We start from the raw sequence: 23,064 nt of genomic DNA, 5'->3' as shown, positions 1-23,064 counted from the left end.
GTATATAATTTTTAATTTGTATACACCCGCGTTATAAGGTTTTTTACAGATTAATCAATGTTATGTTAAATATTATTTTACAAAACAAATTTAAGTTGATTTTTTGTTCAAAAATTAAAAACGAATAATTAAACAGTCATTGATAATTGGTATTGTCTTGTTATTGAAATTTGCAATAATAATTCATTACGTCATCTATATCCTGTGCTATACTAAACGAATCGACTTTTCGGTCATACTACTGGTTCCCCATTATATATTATACGGTTACACGTCATTATCATATTATCAACTTTTTTTTTCAAAATTAATATACGTATGATAACAAAAACAATAATAATACAACAAAAATATCTATAAAAATATCAAATATTTATAATATAATATTATTGGATATAGAACCTGTCCAGCATCGTATATAATAACCATCGTTCTCATCAGTATAGTCGACTTGCCAAGTAAATGATAGGTGATTAATATGTTCTAGCTTTCTGATTTTAATTATGGTTCTAATAAACGTAACGAATTTAATTAAAACGGATGAGAATTATCCTTAAAAGTAATTTAATATATTTAAAAGTTCTTTTATAATACTTTTATCCGTACAGCTGTGGCTGTGGTTACATAGTCATGGTGTACATGTTTTAGAACCTTATTTTAATTACAGTTTTGTCACTTATGAAAAAAGTTGAGCTGTTTAAGAAGAATATAGTAGTGTTGGTAAAAGATGAAAACTGTTAAACATAATCGGACCACAGGTATTAACGAAAGTTTGAAATTTAATTAAATGACATGAGCCAACTTCGTGCTAGCATACAAAATATTATGTCAGTGATTATAAATATTTTTCCAAAAATAAAATTTAATTTACAAGTAGAGTAACTAAAAACAAACCAATTTTCGTCTTAATTATTATTTCTTTTTCTTTTTATTTAAACTGATATAATCACGAACATTGTGTGTGTTAAATTGTCAAGTTTTTTCCAAACATTAATACATAAATATTAAAACATAGTATTCATGGTGATGAAATCATAGTTTTTGATCCACACTAGATAAACCAAGTTTAAAATATAATGTACCTACATTCTTCCATATAATAACAATTATAATTAAATTAAAATCTTTATCTTTATTTCTATTTAATGAAAATTTGTTTCCTTTGAAAATTACTGACTTCACAGCTTATCATCACTGTGGGTTTTAATAATTAGAGTTGCATTTTAAAATATATTAAAGCGCTAAACCATAAATATTTTCAAATGAAATTAAGGGTTCATTATTAATTTTTTTTTTTTGTCCTATACATCTATTTAATGTATAATATTAAGTTATATATAATTCAATAATTCCAATAATTCATACCATTTTGTATTTTGTTCACTTTAATATTCTGAGAAAAGTGAAGAAGATATTGGTTGAATAATGATTAGTGTTTTTTACACTATTCTTTATTCTTAGATTATTCGCAATTGTGTCTTTAAGACCGGGATGTCTTATTACTTATTCTCTGTCCATTGCTAATAATACCTACATTATTTTAGCTTAAAACAATATTTATACTCTCTTAATAAAAAATTGAACATACATTATTGTTTAAGGACTTGAAAATAAGTAAGACATTTTTATTAAAAGAAACTGTAAAAAACCTTGAAAAAAAGTATAAATATTTATATAAGCAGTCGGTTTTAATAAAACGTTGTTTTATTTTTAACCAATTTTTGAATGCAAAAGTGTATTATTGTTTTCAAATGTAAAGACAACCTCTTCAATTTCTTGTAGCTTTCTAAATGTATTGCAGTGATATATTGTTTTATTATAAATTAATCCATACATACCATGTTGTATTTATGCCAATACTTAAAGGATACTTAACACATAATTGTGCAGAAAATGTCCAGATATGTATACCATGTTAATTAATGATATATTATATAATATTTAGGGTGTAAAATTGATGTGTTTTTGACCATGCATAAATTATAATATAATATAGAAGAATTCCATACAATATTAAGTAATATCTATACAGAATGAATAATCAACACAGTTAGTACATTACCGGAGATTGAATTTAAAATTTTAGTGACCGTTTATTTTGTACAAAACTTCATCAACGAAACTAAAATTTGTCACTGTGACATGTAGGTGAAAAGGTTCGTTGAATAATTTATAGATTTAGAGTCGAACTATGTGTTTGAGAAATGGTAATATTGAAATACACCACAACAACATATTACTCGTATGAATGCTTTTTTTTAATTTTGGTAAAATAAACTAATTATCTTAAATACTTATAAATAAATTAGCTTTACTGTATTTTCATATAAATGTTTAGTTATCTATTATAAAGCAAATTTTTGTATCCAATGATTTTTTGCTATTATGACATTGAACTATTTTATTAAATACATTTAAACAAAAATGGCTTACTTTTAATTCTTATAAAATAAATGCACTGTATTGATCTTGTTAGTTACTACTCAAAAATATCGTGATAAAATAATTATTCATTCATAAATACAGTACGAGTGAATTGATATTCGATATAATTAAACCTTATTATATTGAACCCATACAAAAAATGAATTAATTTAGTTGTATTCATCTAGAAATTATACCTCTACAATACATACATAGGTGGTATATTATATCAACTATTCACTAATACGATTTCAAAGTATTCGCTAGTGCGATTATTACTTATAAAACCCTCTACGTTTTGATACCAAATATACACAGTATAAACACACCCCACATGATTAATAATAAATTAAATACTATAGTACATTTTTAAAATATCACTTATGTTATATTTTATGAAAAATGTAATGGATTTCAGTCATTGTCATATTCCAAGATCATTAAGTTTTTAGATAGTAGCGTCCGAAAGAATTATGCAAATAAATAAAAATTTCATAGTAATAAAATGTTTGATTTCATGTTGATATTATTTATGTTTAAGTCTTTTTGTATGTATTAAGCCAATTTTTAAGATTATATTATTAAGATATTTAGCGAAAAGGTAAAGTCTAAAAATTTCATAACTGAAATAACGCCTATGCCTTATAAATATAACATATTATGTTTTTCTAAATTTTACGAATGTACAACATACGGACTTTCGTTTAGTAGTTCTGATTTTGTGTTATTAATTTTAATATCAGAGATAATATACTTACTATAAAACTTAGGGATAAGAACAAGTCCTTATGCGTAATTCACTACTCATATTTTGCTTTAAAATTTAAATACCGAACAGACCCGAAGTAAAAAAAACGGGTTATGTTCTTAACTTAAAATTTAGCATCAAACAAATTCACTCTAATATTAATGACAACATGTCATTAAAAACGCTGAACACGAATTTGGCATGGTGTATGTTTTTAAAGCAGAAATATCACATCTGAAGGCGGAGTTCTCGAGTACAATGTACAATTATTAATTATTATTTATTATACAACAATTATTATATAGTACCGTCTGTCGTTATGATCAGTATACAATTAGTTTAATAATTATTGTTCGTAGTTGGTTTAATTATTATTTTATTATTTACGTATACAATTAATTTGCATGCTTTCAATGACACGTGTTCGAGATTTATAGATGAAAGTTATAATTTAAAATCAAGAATAGTACCTGTCTCCGGAACGTTGCACAAAATAGATTGTCAGACGACAGATAGAATTGAAATATACATAAGTATAGCTATAATTGCAGAAAATAATTAATTAAAAATAATTATAAAAATATATCAACCGAAACACATCAGACCTTATAAAAATACGAATACATTGCGTGTAATGATGATGAGACATGATGAGAGATGATGTTTTGACGTGACAAAAAAATAATTTTAATACTATTCGCATTTCTATTTGATCGAACAACGCGCGCGCTTCACAGTGTTTCAAATATCATACGAATTGTTTGTAAAATAATATAATTATTATGCCGTTTATGATTCAATCGCGTTTCTAAACTTTGGTTAAACTACCGCATACTATGTTGGCGTGGAGAGAAAACCACGACGGAAAACCGTCAAACGAATTCAACACAACACAGACCAAAATTATTATTAAACGTTGCAGTAAGTTGCGATACGAAAATAAACTTTTCAGTTTAGCTTAAATTTTCTCAAGACCACGGCGCGTGGCGTCAGATCGGAGACGCTAACAATATTGCTTACTGACCAACAAAGTGAACTGTTGTAAAATTTCGTTAATATAACGGCTAATATAGGTACTTTATTCAATAATCCCGCCGATAAACGAGTATTAAAATGTTAGATTATTACAATATATTATCGTTGGCCTACGTTTGTATACGCCCTCGCGGCTTCCTCCGTAATTGGTAAATGTATTATTTATTTATTTTGTCAGCTGTTTTGTATCGTTTGTCCGTTAATCATATTACAGTAATATATGCTCGTACTACTGCGTGTGGCATACGTTTAACACACCTATGCTTTATGTTTAATTAATGATACTATAAATTCAAACAAAATCACAGAGATTATAATATAATAGGCAATGTGAGCAAGTGAGTATGGCCAAACTCTTTTAGACTAATTGAAAACGATTGAAAAGGTATTAGACAATTATGAATACGTTAATACGTTAAACATAATATTATAATGCGAAAGTCTGATAAATAGCTTACAATAATATTTCACGTACATTTTAGGATGTTACACAGAAAATATTTACTAGAAAACAAATAGATGACCATAAAATCCATACCGATACGATTAAATAGTTAACACAGTAAAGATGAATAAAACATACATAATTGAAAGAAAACTATATATTTTGTTACATCATTATATAATTACTAGCTCCAAGTACAAATAGCCTTAATCAACCTACATAATATTGATGTACAATTCTCAGGATCGAGGAAAATTAAAATAAATAATATATAATATATGTACATATTCGTATGAATTTATCCTTTTCGCATTGATTTTATTGTAGATTTCTTCAAAATAGTTATGAAACATGTTTTAAATATTTAAAAAAAAAATCATAACATCGTGAGGTAGAAGTCCGACGTTAACTGTTGATTTTTTTATCATACGTTTAACACTTGAGTTTACTCAAAACCAAAATCCTGTATAAGCTATTCAGGTGTAAATAACTGTTTTAAATATAGGTCATGTACGCTGTGTACACAAAAAAACTTTGAAATTGATTTTGCTGTAAAGGCCGCATGTAATTTAGTAGGTATTATACCGATGCTTTTAAAGTTAACAAGACTATCAAGTTTTCGATTTCAGTTTTAAATTAAAATATATTTTTTAATTAGTCGAGTAGGTAGGTATTATATTGTGTTATTATGATGGAATATTTAGTTTCAACCACTTAAGGTATACAATTAATTAATTTAAACAATATTTTGCGATAATAATTTAAAATTACCTACCTAGCTTATTAATTAAGCAAGTAAATACGATTTTATCATAATAAGATAATATTAATAATTAATAATATTATGCATCAACAATTTATAAATTATTAAATATATAAAAATAAAACTCTAAAACAGTTGAATGATTAAAATATGTATTACAGTGAAAATTTAAGTTGCCTACATTTATGATAAAATTGCATTTTAAAACAGCAGATTATTAAAAAACTTAACATATTTACCCGAATGTATTATAAAAATTATATCAATTAGATAAAAAATAATAATTTGTATACCTCCAAAAAAAGTAAATATTTATATTTTATACATAAAATCCAAATACCACTGACTCATTCATCACTGTATCTCAAAAACTACTCAACGTACGCAATTGCAATTTTGAATAGTGGTTCCTCTAATACTTTCACAGAGCAATAAGAAAGGATATTAAAAAAATGTTGCATTTAAGTGGATTAATTAATAATTATTTACCGCCAATACGTATTGTGCGCCACGGCACGCCAGAACACGTCGGCACTCAGGTTTTCAGCTACCTGAACCCCATCCTTTTTTTCAGTCAAATATGTGTTTGATATCGGCGTGTAGATATAAATTGTTCTTAGAAGTCTATCGATAAAAATAATCTCATGCGTTCCGCGTACACCAATACTCCTATTATCAAAATAAAATGCACACCGATAACATAAACAAATACACATACAAATTTTATTAACGTTTAGTTTTCCGCTGTACACAATACACGAATTACATCCCGAAATATCTTTTCCACGTGAATTGCGTTCCAGCTATAATTAGCGATTACCACGAATTGCGTCCCAACGTAAAAACACTAAAAAATTATTTTCCTTCCACTTTATACAGTTAATACTGTCAATAGCAAATTATGATTATTGGTAGATTAAAATATTGTTTTTTTGATTTTTGACGATTTTGTACAATTAGAAGCAAGTAAAATGAAATTGTGTAGGTTTAAATTATTGGAGTGTAATATGACAATTAAAATAAAATATAATAAAAAAGTTATAAATATAAAATTAAAAATTAAAAATCTAGTAAAAACTCGAGTGGAAAACCTAACCTTTTTTTTGTTTTCTTGACTCAAACCAACCGAACTGAATTTTTCTTCACCAACTAGCAACTTTGACCTAAATGAAATCTGCATCCTTTCATTTGAACCAATGGCCACATGATTAATAATAATGAATGAATTGCTTTTTCGAAATTGAAAAATAGGTATTATTTTTAGGTGAAAAATGTATATTATATTTTATTTAATTCAGATTTGAGATGTATAAATACTTTAGTATAAGTATCTATATTTTTACTAGGTAGTAAAAAATACCAGTGGTAAATAATTATTATTTTTCAAGCCTTAGACTGCAAACAATTATGTAAAAAATTTTGGGCAACTTTTAAAAGTTTCATCTACAAATTTTGAATCAACTGCACAAAGAAATTTAAAAATATGGAAGCAATTCATATTATAGTCGTTTAGAATATAAAATCGGACGCAATTCGTGTAGTCGTTTAGATAAAGCTGGTGATACAGCACAGACTCATTGTACACACAAAACGGCCGTTATCTCGGCCAACGCTGGATCGACTTATAAAATCGACACCATTTGTATCAGGCGGCCGTACGAAGAGGTGGGGATCACACGTCATATATAATGGACCAATGAGAACCATGGAAATACCAACACCGGATTCGACCTACAATCAATATGCAAAAACAACATTATTGGTATCAGATGGTCATATGGACGATGTGATGTTCACTCGTCTGACTAAACCAACCAGCATCACGGAAAGGCCTGTCGATGCACTGGTATTTATACCCATAAATTAACCATTCCCTCATTCACTCACCGACTCCAGATCACAGTACTGACATCGAGTAAGACAAGGAGACACAGAGAACATCCAGAGACAAGAAGGCGAACAAGAGCTCTTCCGGCGACGATGACAACCGTAAGCAAACGACATCCGAGCTAATCAGTGCTCTCGGCGATATCATTAACAACCCGCACCAGAACGGCATCAAGCAGTCTCCAGGACTTGATCATTCTGTCGAGTACCCTGCCCGAAATCCGCAAGACAATTGTGGATCTAAAATTATCCTTATAAGGACAAACCAGTCTAGTGTGGTTTACAAATACGACATACAAACGTACTCGCTACACGAAGTGATTACTCAAAACTCCTGCCTTCTATTCTAACACGTGGCGGTTGCCTGCTCAGGGCGAGCACCGTTACACTGGACACAATTCGTGTACCCACTTATCAATTTTTTTTATTTCAGGACGCAATTCATGTGTGGCCTAGTTTTTAAATTATTTTGATTTATCTCATGATATTTATAAAATAAATAACACAGAGATAAACACAATACTAGCGTCTAGCTTGAAACATTGTGTTGACAACACAATTGTAAATACGTTATTTAAAACATTCACGTCTCGTACCAACTGGCATGTATCTAGATATCATTATAACTCAATAAGTTAACCTATGATTGTTAAATTATTTAGTAAAAAAACCAAAACTACGTGTGTGATATGTCGATCTCTCTAAGACACTATCTGACTAAACCCGGGCGGACGCATACTGTAGGTGAAAAACCGTATTTATGCGACGTATGTGACAAGAAGTTTAACAGGAATGGCCAACTGACTGTACACCGGCGGACGCATACGGGTGAAAAACCGTACTTATGCGACGTGTGTGACAAGAAGTTTAACAGGAATGACCAACTGACTGTACACCGGCGGACGCACACGGGGGAAAAACCGTATCAGTGTGACATATGTGATATGACGTTCTCTCAAATTGGAGCACTGGCTGTACACCGTCGGACGCACACGGGGGAAAAACCGTACCTATGCGATGTATGTGATAAGAAGTTTACCAATAGTAGCAATCTGACTGTACACCGGCGGACGCATACGGGTGAAAAACCGTACCTATGCGACGTATGTGGCAAGAAGTTCAATAGTAATGGTGAACTGACCAAACACCGGCGGACTCACACAGGTGCAAAACCGTACCTATGCGACGTATGTGGCAAAAAGTTTAACAGTAATAGTGAATTTACCGTACACCGGCGGACGCATACGGGTGAAAAACCGTACCTGTGCGATGTATGTGACAAGAAGTTCAACAGTAACAGTGAACTGACTGTACACCGGCGGACGCATACGGGTGAAAAACCGTACCTATGCGATATATGTGACAAGAAGTTTATCAATAGTGGCAATCTGACTGTACACCGGCGGAGGCATACGAGTGAAAACCCGTACCTATGCGATGTATGTCACAAGAAGTTTATCAATAAAGGCAATCTGATTAAACACCGGCAGATGCATACGAGTGAAAACCCGTACCGGTGCGACATATGATATCAGTGGATAGTAAGACGTTCACCTGTTGTGACAGTCCGACGAGTCACAATAAAAGAACGAACTAGAAGTCGATGTTTTCCTCAGACATGTCGGTAAATTGCACGACACTGTCTGCTAGGCATGGTGTTTGACAAAAATAATCCTTTTAATATGATATTAATTGTTAATGATGATGCAGCTGATAACTATCATGTCTGTGATGTTTATAACACGCTAGATGTTCGTTATTAACTGCACACCTGTGTTAAATTCATTGTTTTTCGTGTATCAAAAATAAATTGTTATGTGTTTATTAACATTTGTAGCAAAAACCATTTAGTCGTTGTCCTGTATAATTAATAAATAAGCAGAGCTATACGCATTGTGAATTATGCAATTTTAAACATATTTTAAAGTTGAAAAATTTTGCGTAGCACTTCATGGACCAAGGTTGTATGAGACAATTATATATTGATAAGAATACAAATCTCTAGGTATATTACAAAGAAGAAAATATGTACATTGTTAATATTAACACATTATTATGTGACATGCGATGGTATAAGACGGATCGACGGTATGAGATTTAGTACTATTTAAATTACTATAAGATTTATAATATATACCATTTTACACTATAGTAACTCTGCTGTGATGTCTGGTTTTCTGTGATCTGATAAGTCGTGAGAAATTCAACGTGTAAGTATAGTGGCTTTTATCCCCGTTGGTAATTAGCAAGAGATCAAAATGATCTTTTTCTTCTTCATCCACAAGTGAATGTATCCTTCTTTATCCTTAAGTGAATAAATAATATGTTTTTCGCTCTTTTTTGTTTCTTTAAACCGTATACATTTAGTTTTTTATTCGTTTTTTTTTAGTAAAAAACAACTAAAGTAAAAATAATGCAGTTATGTGTTTATCACAGAGAATATTATATGATTTTAATATTTTTAAATATATATAATAAGTGAATATGGGTATGTAGCAAGCTCTAGTATGTCATATATGTATATTATATTGTAAATATATATTATATATATTATGCAAAACAATAGCATTTATGATAATAATATGTGGACCATAAAACGCGTGTGTGTAGTGTGTTGATATATATATATGCAAGATCTGCGAGTAATATAGTAATAATAAATAGACATCATATTATATAATATTATTAATATTATAACAATATGTACTTGTGTGAAAGCATGAAATAATAGTAATAGTAAGTAAATATGTATGCGACCGTTCGTGATAATAGTATTATAATATTATTTTAGAACAGTTTATGTGTTGTTAATTTTTACTAAAATTTAACAGTAATGGCAAACTGACTGTAAACCAGCGGATGCATACAGGTGAAAAACCGTACGCATGAAACGTGCAGACGTGTATCTGATGAGGACATGAGGTTATTTCTTCGCGTGAACATTTATTATTTAAAATAAAAAAAATATATAAAATAAACACTTTATAGATTATATGTGTATTACAATAAAAAAAAAAAAACTTAAAATGAGATTATCTCTTCGCATGAACACTTGTGATCAAATTGATGTTCTAGAACTATCCAATTATACCTACTAGTTTTTATTATTTGAAACGTTTCATACATATTTTTTGTTTTACTTAATCAGAAATACGGTAAAATAAATAATACGGTAGGTACGTCTTTAATTTTTCAATATATTTAATATTTATTACCAAATAAAAAAGATATACATAAATATTTATTACCTATTGTATATTTAAGCCTTAAAAATACTTTTTTGTATCTTTACAGAAAATTTTTATACTTTTCTACGTACTTTTCTTTTCCAGCTTATTTTGAAAGGGGGTGAATTTAGCGACGTTAAGACAAATTGTTTAACCCATTATCTTTAACCACTATATTTAAAACGTATATAAAATCAAGTAAGTCAATGAACTGACAAAAATCCATCACTCGTTAAGCTCGAAATACCGTGTGTCTAGAATGCGTTGATGAAAAAAAAAATATGTACAGAAAAAAACGATAGACTCTACCACCAAGACTACCACACTTGGAGGGGAAAAAACATACAAGCACTTTGCTAGAGTTAATGAGCTCATAAAACTTTTAACGACTACCTCGTAGAAGTAACAAATCATTAAAAACCAATGTGCGGACAAATGCGTATAATATCAGCGTAAGTCAACATCAACAACACTTTAATGCCTAATAACAATTTTACAATTAGTATACATAATAAAGCATAATTGTATTATAATAACGCGAGCAGTTATTAACCCATACGATTAACTTGAAAATATTTTATGAACATGTCATTAATTTTCGTTTTTTTTCCCCAAATGGTAGACATTTCTTACATTAATATATCATTACAAGTATCCCGCAATTTAGTTTTAATGTGAAATGTAGTAGGTGCATAATAATATTTTATATACCAAATATATAATATTTTTTATATTTTATCACACATCTCAATATGTTATCTTTAAAATGGTAAAATAGCTTATTGTAGATTATTATCAATAATAATTGTACTTTTATTGATTTCTATTATTATATAATACCAATATCATAACATCTCATACACTATAAATGAAACAATTTTATAAATTATTTATAAGTATAATATTTAAATTATTTTGTTCCATTTAATATTTAAATGTTCAATCATTCCTTTATACAATCGTAAACAGAACAAAAACATCATACAGATAATTTGCGTAAATAGTTTCATATTTAACTAAATGCAATTAGTAACAATACATAGTACCAGATTAAAATTAATTATATTGGTTGATATACGGAGTAAGCATGCGCACCATTATTTCCAAATTTTTGAGATTTGTTGTACTACTCAAGGAATATATTGCTGTTATAAGAACTTCTATTTTTTTTAAATGAAACCGCTTATTTGCCGCGATTTTTGTATGGTTAATTCTTTTAAACATTTTAATGTGCTATCATTATAATATATATATTAGGGATTATAGTCCTTAAAAATGGTTTCACAAAAATATGAAATAGGTATATATCAGATTAGATATTGATTATACTTGGATCATTGCTATAAATTATGAATATTGTTAGATACATATAAGTTTTCAGAATATATCATAGCCGTATTTACCAAAATATTATCACAGTACATTTAATAATTATGGTCAAAATACTAAATGACGTTATATTCTGTCCGGATTTATTACACCCTTTAAATTTCTATATTCCTCGACATAATTCGATTTACTTTTAACGTTTTCTATTCTATTTCATACTTATGGCTATAATAATTCTCTGGATCGTATTAAAAAAAGAATGCAATGAGCCAATGAATTAAAAGACTTTGATTTATGTTATAGATAAGATTTACATACGCTAAATTAAGTTTCATTAATATTTTACCGTTGTTATTGTGTTTAAAGATTGTTATTTATTTACTTGTTACTATTAATTAATATTAATATTATCTTTTACATTTATATCTTAATGTTTTATTTTATGCTTATTTTAGGTATTTATGATTTATTGTAAGTTATCTTTACCGTACTTAAGCCTAGGGGTGTTTAAAATAATAAATAAATAAAGTTAAATAACTTTAAAACTAATCATTCAACTTTTGATTTAATGTGTTATCATTTAAAAAAATATTATCTACTAAATAATTTTCTGTATACAGTTTACGATGTGGTTTGTCATTTGAAAAAAAGAAGTTTGTATCTCCACAGAACAAATCGTGTGTATAGTATATATGATCTCGACAATTTAAAAATATGGTTTTTTAAATTTTTTAAAAATTCTAAAAATTAGATATTGGAGAAAAAAGAGGGTAAATAGGTATTTCGTGAATTATCCTGTTAATACATCTTTATAGGAAATATAAATAAAAATAAAATCATATTTTATAAATTTAAATAATTTATAACAGTAATTAATAATTAATGAAATAATAAAATTGATATAAATAAGAATGCCTACACTATGGTTTTAATTATAATAATACGATAAGAAATATTATAATGGTAAATGAGAATATATTTCAATGTCAATATATTATTATATAGCTTTATATCAATGCATTTTTTTTTATTATTATAATTTTTTTTTTTTTTTAATTATTCATTATCTACTACTGAGAAAGTTTTACAATATTCAATTTATTCAATTTTGTTGAGGTAAATAAAAAAAAATAATAATAATAAAAATCAACCGAATGGTACAAGTCTCGCTACTGATACTATCAGTTGGGGATTTTTTTTAGCAACTAAAATAAGGAAGTGTAATTGCGTCATTGGATTTTAATTCCACTATAGCTGGAAGGGGCGAATAAAAATCTCTTTTAGATTTATGGTTATTTTATTAATTATGCAGCAAGTCTTAACAAATCTGTAGAAAAAAAACAATAGTATTTTCTCTTGATTATATTGAAGACAACAAAACACAAGCCGCCATATTATTATAATTTATAGTGAACCGTGGACAAAAAATGCTTTAGACTTTAGAGTAATGTTTCTAATTGAACGGCAGTAATCCATTATAGCTACTGCATAGACGAACTGTGATAAAAACCTTTTGTTTAGTTGACGGCCAGACATTGTTTTAGGTCCGCATATCCGTTCACGCAAAACAGTAAAAGAAGAAAAAAGCCAACCGGAACAAAAATATAACTTTTCATTAAATAGATTTATTTATAGATACACAATATCGATGAACTTATCATATTATATCTTATATTATATGGATATTTTATACACCTAAATTACCCAAACAACAATAAATTCATTACAAATTATTCAATAATCTATAAAGTAATAGTTTCACATTTTTATATGAACGAAATACAATTGACTATCAAAGCTTTTATTAATGAAGACATACGTATTTAATTTTGTATTATTTAGCGCAATGATCTCATTACAATACTGCAGTGTTGATTTACCGACCGATTAATAACCAGCGACTATGAGAGCACAGTGTGAATAGTTGCATGTTCGATAATTTAATTGTACTGAATTAAGAACGCATCGGTGTAAAATAATTGTTGTTTGTCCGGAAGGGGCTCGTCGTATATAGGCCGGGATGTACGGTTACATCGTTTGAAACTGTTGAAATGCTTTTGTTATCGGTTGAATAGTTGTTGTTGCGGTGGTGGACGGAGGCGCACGGTTGAACCTCACATTTTCTATCGAAACCGCTCGAGATCTTTTTCTTTTCCAAACGCACTGCACACATCAGAGCTATTATAGTAACCGAATTACTGATTTATCGCTGTAATTTGTCGTACCGGAGATTGTTCGGCACTGTACTGGTAGGAAGTTTGCTAGCACACTAATTTTGTTGATATTTTCCCATCAATGGAACGTATATATACATACATACATACATATATGAAACCCGTGAAGTTTACCTTACAAACAGCAGCAGATGCGGTACAAAAGCGGATAACGAAAACCGTTTATTCGGAATTTGGGCACCTGCTGCTACTGCTGCTACAGGTGCAATATAGATATACGCCGGTATCCCTGTGCTATTATATATACATATACCGCGGTGGTGGTCTTGGTAAGTTTTTATAACATATATATCGGCGGGCATACAAATATAATTTTATTTTCTTCAATTTGTTACTATGCGGTTTCCCGGTCGAAATAAGATCGTGAATAATCGTAATTTTTGGAAATCACCGGACGCGTGCATATGCGATGACGATGCGTTTGCGGATTTCAATAATCGTGTTATTATCATAATTCATAATATAATGCGACTAATTCCATCAGTCGGCGGAGATTGGAGTTTGAAAACGACGATCAACGACAAGGGAAATGTTTATATCACTAATTGGTTATGAACTATTTTAATTCAATAATTATTTATATGTTTATATTTTTTTAGACGTCCGATGTTCATTTATTTACAAACTATTATACGAATATATCATAATATAATTGTTAATATAAATTTGTTTAGACTATAATTTATACATCTGAATCATCTGATTACATTTATATTTTATGTCGTGGTTCAAGTTATTCGATTTCATGAATAATTTAAATTAATAAATTGTTATTTGGATTTCATAATATTCAATTGTAGATCAATTTCGCAATAATCGCGCGTACACACGCATAATTGTACGATTATTAATTAAATTTATAAATTTTAACTCGTCTGCATAAACTCCTACTTCTATGCTATCCAATTATATAAATGGAAGGATTAGTAAATTTAATAATAATAATATCATTGCACCAAAATTATTATAATCATATGAGAATTAAAATTCTATATAAATGCAATTGTTCATTTAATATTATTTTATATCTTTACATACACACATAGTATACATAATTAGATTAATCCTAAATGTATAAGAATAATTTTTTCCTATTAATTATTATATGATACAGTTATTGGATAAAATTGTTAAAACGTTAATTTTTATGTAGGTAATAGTTATAAAAAAAAGTTCTGTTCTTTATTAGTTTTTTTTTAAGCGATATTATACGGAAACTTAATTAAACCTTTTCACTTAGCAAGTTATGGGAGATTAAATTTATTAAAACAATATTTCAAGCCACAATGTTCAAAAAGGTTTTTATGTGTACACAATATTAATGAAATTAAATACTTATATTTTCTAATTTAAACATTTTTTTTTTAACTTTGACTTTTTTAAATCAATTGGAAATATGATTCCCAAAAATAATACTAATATATGAGTGTATGCATATCTACATGGAATATTGTAAACGGATTATATAGTTTAACAGTATAACTGTAATAACATTATTACACAGAGTAATTCACTAAACCTCATTTTTCCATTAAAAAATAAATGTATTTAAATTTGGTTTTTGGAAATGTTAAATATATTTAAGGAAAATATTTTCAATAATTTAGATTTTTATAATATTTATGAAATATCCTGTAGTGTTATAAATTTCTATTTTTCAAATTAGAACCAACTTTTATATTTTTTACTCTAAATTAAATGTAAACAGACGAATTATTTGAAAATGCTGATTTGTCTCAACTCTAACGAACAGTTTCTGGGTTGTTTAAATTTATATAATAAAGAGTGAGGATAATAAACTTTAAAAATAGTTTTACGAAAATATAATATACAAATATATTAATCTGATCTAGTATTAATTTATTATTCAATACTAAAATATTTAAATCGTCATATCCTCCATATCTTTAAAATCTAAAAAAAAAAGACGTTTTAGCGTTTTGTTAATAACATTATATTGTTTATTTATGATTGGCACAAGCTAAATTCTCTGTACTTTTTGTTACTCTGAAAGCTCAAATACTTTAAAACATTTGATTTTGATATTGATGTAGGTACAGTTTTTGTATAGTGCTATGTTTTTTCTTCCGTTGATCGATTTTAGTACAACAATCAACCGATCCACTTCAGTAAAATTAATTTTGCCAGTATAGTTTCTGCGATGCTTTTGGGTTATACGGTATTGTATAGCTGAACTGTGGACATTTGAGATGTTTGTGTGGTTTCATAATATGTTCTTGGGTTAGTTGTTGAGCAATATCCTTAGAGGATGCAAACTTTTTTTCATTTCAAGATAGTTTATTTGTTGTGCTTAAAAGTTAACAGTGTACTTGATGGTTTTATTGAAGTTTTATATCAACTGATCAACTACATTCGAGATCAGGTAGGTAGAATACGTAGGTATTCATACATAGTAAATATATTACTATGTACAATCAGTAGCGAGCGTCAACTAAAATGTTTTTATATACGATATAATTGATCAATATCCATTAGTTAATTAAAATATATTTGACTAAATTGCGCATTACCGAATTTAGATAATACTACTGGGCATTAAAACTTAAAAGCAAATCAACAAGTAGGTACGCTGTATTTTGTTAATTATAGAAACACGAGCGCAAACGCCAATTTTGATTTTAAAATATGTATTTTTTTTATATCATAATATTTGGGAGCATAAAATCTAAACTTCGGATGTGATGTGATTTCTGTGAGAAAATTGAATTTAGTTGCCAGTTGGTATATTAAGCGAGAGGAAGTCAAGAGTAAAACATGTACCCAGTATCTTCAAAATAACCGAGAAAAACAAAAAAAAAACAAGTATAAAAAAGACAGTATTTTTTGTTCTTGTAATAATAATTTAAATATATATATATATAATATATATCTTACCAACTTAAATTTTTATCAATTATTTATAATAGCATTCTTAGTAAATAAAATAATTAACTTTTTGTGCTATTAATAGACATTTTAAATTTTCGACTTAATAGTTTATCGTTGGTTGAATATTATTTATTTTGTGTTATATTATTATATATACTATTAGTCATATTTTATTTTATTATTCGATATGATTAAATGTTTTAAATCAAGTTAAAAATTAAAAATAAAACTGTATTTTACTGAAATTAAAAAATATATCAAAAATCTGTGTATACAATTTGTTTGTAGGCATTTAAAGCAGAATATTTATATGAAAAATAATAATTTTATAACGAATTTAGTTAAGATCTCTGTGTTATAATAATAAAAAAATAAATAGACGTTGAAACTTTCTACCAATACCTTTGTTATTTTCTTTTATAATTTTATACTTAATGACATAAAGTTACTATAGTCTATATGATATGCAATTTTCATGTTTATGGAAACATGTTTATGGAAACATTTTTATTTTATTTTATAGCTGTGCAAGCCGAATCTTAATAAAATAGTAATAAGTAATTTAATTAATAATAATAATAATAATTTATTATAATATTACTTATAAGCTAATTATGAAATACAATTTAAAAAAATAAATAAATAAAATAGAGATCTTCTTTGACAGTAATATAAGACTTAAATGAGAGTGCAATAAATAATTGGTAGAGGAAAAGAAAGTAAAATCGGTTCTAGTTTGGTGAGGGGAACTTTGAAATTTATGTGAGAAAGAAATGTAGAAAAATCAACATCATCTGCTAGAAGTTTTCTTAAAAAGTTTAAATTATCAGTTTGTATAATAGAGAATACAGATTTAAAGCTTTTTGGACGAGATAGTAGATATAGAAAGGCCATTCAATTTTAAGGATATATGTGAGAATTACAATTAATTCAATAAATAGACAAAAATAGATTTAATAGTAATATAAATAAATTGTAAAATTAATGTACTTTGAATATGATATGACAATATCATCTCCGGTCGGAATCGTTTTTTATATGCCATGTTTAAATTCATATTTAATACGTTCGTTACTGTGGCCTGTACTATAATCTATATACTCAATAACGAGGCACAATGAAAACCTACTACACGAATTTCCTGTTTTTTATTATTATTCACATTCAATTGAAATTTTATACTTCAATATTGTAAGCTTCATATAAGCTTCCATCAGAAAATCGGTATCAAGTTAAGTGAAAAACAAATTTTTGATCCAGACCATACGGCGAGACCAAACTAAGCCCCACGACGAAAAGTGAATTAGAACGCGCACGACGCGCATATATTTGTAAATTGAAAATCGAGTAAACACGCAAATGAACACTTCCGTTTCCATTTTTGTATTCGTGTTGACAATAGTGCACAGCAGAAGTGCAAAGTAAATAGTTTGAGTATATTATTATCGTTTCGGCGTAGGTTTGTATAGGTAGGTTGTCAAATACCTCGTTCATCGTTGGTTTTGTTCGTTGCCTTTATTGGCTCTCGCTATATCAGACGTTCAGACCGATCGATATGAACTTACCAAACACTGTTACAGTCAACTGCTTCGAACAATTAACCGCCAAATCGTAGTGTGAAAATAAATATAAATAACAAAACACTGGTCCGTATAATCTCAACTTTCTGTAGACGAACAGCACTATTATTACTATACATTTTATATAATCGTTTCCCGAGAGAGAAAGAGAAATAGCCAAGAGCCCGTAATAATGGTGACGATGGTGACAACTACCGGGAAAGTTTGGCGCGTTGTTACACGAGGGAGGGAGAAGAGAAAAAACGCTTTTCGTCTTAAGACATTTTCAATTTCGATATAGTAATTGAAAAAAAAAACGTTACAATGAGAGAACTTTTCCATTTTTCGAAACTGCGATGACAATAATGCGCCGACGTTGAGTTTTTTTATTTTCTTTATATCGCTAATTGTCGACGTCGTTGTCTCCCTTTATGGTGTAATGAAAAAACGATTCTTTTTTTACATAGATGCATTTTATTTTACAAAAAAAGCTTTGTGGACGAACATATTTTAAAATTACATTAAACGGTTTAGATTGCGTAATATAGACAGTACTTTTATAGTACACGCGGTATAATAAAATGATGACTGATGTCGCCGTATTATTAAACTAACCATTAGTTGTTCAACATCGTTTGATTTAGCGTTTTTTCTATTAAACATTTTCCAGTAAAAAAATATCAAATGCTGTTAGAAAAATGTGTATTTATAAGACATATTATGTGAAATTATTTTACACGTGCCCTCGATTTATGTCACCAAATAACGTTTACTACACAACAACTATTTATACAAATGAGTAATAAATATATTTTTGCGAAGTTAATAGTAAGTGAATTCATTTTAGTGAATCTTTTTTTATTATACAACATATTTTTTTGATGTAGGAAACTAAAAATAAAAATAATATAAAATAAAAACGATGATGCGAATTGTATTTGCAAAAGATATCTCAAAGAAAACCTTCTTGAGTACACATCAATTTTGGTCAGTATTACATTTTACTTTTCACTAAAAAGCTATTAAGATATAAAATGTTTAAGTTGTAAATAACTGTGTATATTAAAGTTGATATAGAACGTTTATTTCTCCCTAAACATTAATAACTCCTTTTCTTATGTACATATAAAAAACAAAATTGCTTGAAAGAAAACGAAAAAAACACAGGTTTGTTGGTAAAGAATTAAAATGAAAAAACTAGATTTCGTTTATAAAAAAAAAATATCTTGAAAAAGTAAAAATTTGAGAGCAACAGTATTCACCGAATTCATCGCTGTATAATATGCAAATGATTTCGTATACTTTAACTTTTGCACCGGGTGTTGAATATATTCGCGGATGAAAAGTGAAATGTAAGTAAGACTAAGTAAAATAATGAATACGATTAAAAACTAAGTTTAATGGAGATTAGTGGCTAAAAATAGATGTGTTGAACGTCAAAATAATTCGGTAACATTTAAATTTATCTAACAGGAGAAATAAAATATAAAAAATTTCTTAGAAAAAAGTTAGAATAATTATTGAACATATTATTATCTTCCGCCTCAGTAATAAAATAATCGCTAAAATCTAATATACTTGATATTTGATATACCTACCTATATATTGATAAATTATGCAGGATCTCTTATATTATACGACTTTATAATAATAATAATAATACGAATTAACAATAAGTCTCATTTATACTTGATATTTCGTTTGATTATAGACCTTATATTGATATGATATGTGACAGAGCTTTTTAAATACTGGGTTTTGTAATGAAGACGCAGCTTCTGATTTAAAACTTAAAAAGGCTATTAAAGCACTTTATTGCTCATTGTTTCGTTCAGCTCTTAAATATGGTTCTATTTTTTCGAGTCCATTTTTATGACCTTCGCATAATAAAAAATTCCAACGTAGATTTCTTCGTTTCACTAGTTGTTTAAGCGTTACCCGTAATATCTATGCACACATTACTTATCTTTTTGAATTCAGCTCACAGAGAAACTTTAGAACTTAAATTACTATATCAGTTGTTATGTATGGTGAAATAGCTACTTCTTACCTTTTATCATTAATAAACTTTAAAGTTCTACAAAGGCACACCAGATCCCGACGCCATTCTTGATTTCAATTTACACCCACCAACTATGAACTATATCTATCAAATGAACCAATGAAACGTCTTATTATGTTTAATGACAACGCGAACCTCAATTTTGTATATTTTCCGTAAAGTATTATAATTTATAATCTTTCATTTTCTGTTTTATTTAATGTTCAAAATAATTAATTAATTAATATATCATAGAAGATAATACAAATTTAAATTGGATAATACCTGTTTAAATACGGTAAATAAATAGGTTCTACTTTGATTTTTCATAAATATAATAAATTCTTAATAAGTGTCATATAGACATGAATACTTAACCATAATAACCTATGAATGAATAATAATTTAACTAAGTGATGTGCATCCTACCTTAACAAGCCACTCGGTGCGTGATCCCGGGAAAACGAACGGCGTATTTAATTGGGCCAAAGTTGATATGGAGTCTTCCTTAATTTCAAAGAAATTTCATCACACTAAACCACGCAATATATTTACATTATAATTTATAAAATAATGAGTCAGAAACGTGATTTTTGAAAAACAAGAGTGCGTATTCGCACTCTAAATAGATACTTTAAATTTTTTTTTAAATACCTATATAAATACATTTTTAATGCCATTAATAAAATTTTGAAAGTTTTATACTTTTTTAATGATAATACTGATCGTTTTATAAATTATCTTTAGCTATGTACGATTGTATTGAACATTTTAAGTGTTTAAATAATTTTTTTTTTCAAAAGAATTATATAATCATTATATAATATATAAAAAAAATGGCACAATAAGTATATGTGAAGAAAATAGGAAAAATAATACTTACTTGATTACTTGCTTAAAAATTCATCCAGTAGTTTTTCAATAAACAAAAAAAACATTGAAATGGTACCCAATCCAAAAATATTTAGGTTTTATAATGAATATAATTATTGCAATTTTAAATTTTTTTAAGTAAAAAAGAAATTTCTTATTGTTTACATGGACTTATACCCAATAACACTTAGGTTCTGAAAATTTACATGTGACTTGTGTCTTTGTTCACTAAAAATATTATAACGTTTCTATTATAATTACTGATTATCTAAGTGAAGAAATAGAAAATAAATAATTATTAAAATCTCAATTAATATTATAAACGCATATACGAAACGAAACACACAAAAAAAAAGTTTGTGTGACTTGTGCCCTTATGCACAAACAATATATTATAAAAATAACTTAGTCCGTTTGTCACATAACAGTGCGATAACAATACGTTATTGGACTTTGGCAAATTACAGACCTTAGCACTACACAAATTATTTCCGTTATGACTTGAATCAAAACACACATGAAAATAAATTGATAACAAATGATCATGGGTGCATTACAGTATGACCAATCGATGCGGCACAAAATTTCTTACTATTTACATCAAAATGACCAAACATAGACTTGAATCCTTTCTCCCAAACACCGTCCATTTAATATTAACCACGATTTAAGATCGATTTAATCGTGATATTAACTATTTAAAATCATCTTCTGAATTTATTATATTAATGAGATTTTTATCTCTGACAAATATCAATAAAGATATTTGAGTATGATTATTGTACGACTGAGTCCGTTACAAAGGCACACCTCCGAATACCTTTCAACGTTCTACCTTCCTGAAAAAAATCGATGATTTATAAATAATTAATAAATATATACCTATTTGTATTAATTAAATTATATATTATTTATGTGTATAAATAGATACATAAAACTACCTATAAAACGTTTTATTTTTTTTAATTTAATCTTCAAGTTCCCCAAACCTTAGGTTAGGTTAATAATAATTTACTATATAAATACGTTTCTTATCATGAGATTGCAATTATTTATATTCTAATTCTAGTGATAATAGTAATAAATAATAGTTATATAATATAAAATTGGTAATTTTTTAAAATTATATTTGTTTGTTCTTATTTTATTATAATATAAGGCCCGAGTCGACTATACAGGTATGTTTGTTCGAAATATTATTGTATAATTGTTTGCGCTTACGAGTTTGATTATAATATTATTATTATCGTATGAATGTTGCATATTATTAATATTATTGTTAAACGCGCGGTCCTCTAAATCGATCAAAATGCCTTGGTTATTATATATTTTTTTCCCCAAACGGGTCCCGCCCGCATTGTTATCTGGGTGGATGGCAGCGCCGTCGGACGTTGACGTTGTAAATAAACAATGCGATTATATTAAAACTAGGCGGTTGAAATTTCGTATTGCGAAATATAACGTTTTGCCGATTATTATGTCAACGCGGTAGCAACAAGTAGCAGGTGGCGGGATCGGCAGTGTAACGTACAAATGTCAGCGCTCGGTAACAAAATATCCACGATTAAACGATTTGACGTAGAACCGCGGCATGATACATCACGTTGATA

At 27.9% G+C, this 23,064-nt stretch overlaps 3 protein-coding genes across 18 annotated transcripts in view; 2 read left to right on the top strand and 1 right to left on the bottom strand.

Moving 5' to 3' along the window:
- LOC132931678 (uncharacterized) overlaps positions 1 to 21,902 on the bottom strand; it is a 92,397-nt gene extending 70,495 nt beyond the window's left edge. The window contains exons 1-2 of the mRNA XM_060997607.1: positions 21,465 to 21,902; positions 21,011 to 21,114 (exon numbers count right to left, since the gene is read on the bottom strand). The gene's annotated coding sequence lies outside the window, so the exon portion shown is untranslated. The remainder of the gene's footprint in view (positions 1 to 21,010; positions 21,115 to 21,464) is intronic.
- The window catches only part of LOC132931676 (voltage-dependent calcium channel type A subunit alpha-1), a 225,082-nt gene that overhangs the window by 34,644 nt on the left and 167,374 nt on the right, over positions 1 to 23,064 (top strand). The gene's annotated exons all lie outside the window — the stretch shown is intronic.
- LOC132925627 (zinc finger protein 239-like) lies at positions 7,992 to 8,831 on the top strand. The gene has a single exon (XM_060990008.1). It carries the CDS (start codon positions 7,992 to 7,994, stop codon positions 8,829 to 8,831), a length of 840 nt encoding a protein of 279 aa, XP_060845991.1.

The sequence above is a fragment of the Rhopalosiphum padi genome, chromosome 1, assembly GCF_020882245.1.
Source record: "Rhopalosiphum padi isolate XX-2018 chromosome 1, ASM2088224v1, whole genome shotgun sequence".
In the NCBI taxonomy this organism is placed as follows: domain Eukaryota; kingdom Metazoa; phylum Arthropoda; class Insecta; order Hemiptera; family Aphididae; genus Rhopalosiphum; species Rhopalosiphum padi.
The sequence above is the reverse complement of the archived record's forward strand: the minus strand, read 5'-3'. Positions and strand labels throughout refer to the sequence as shown.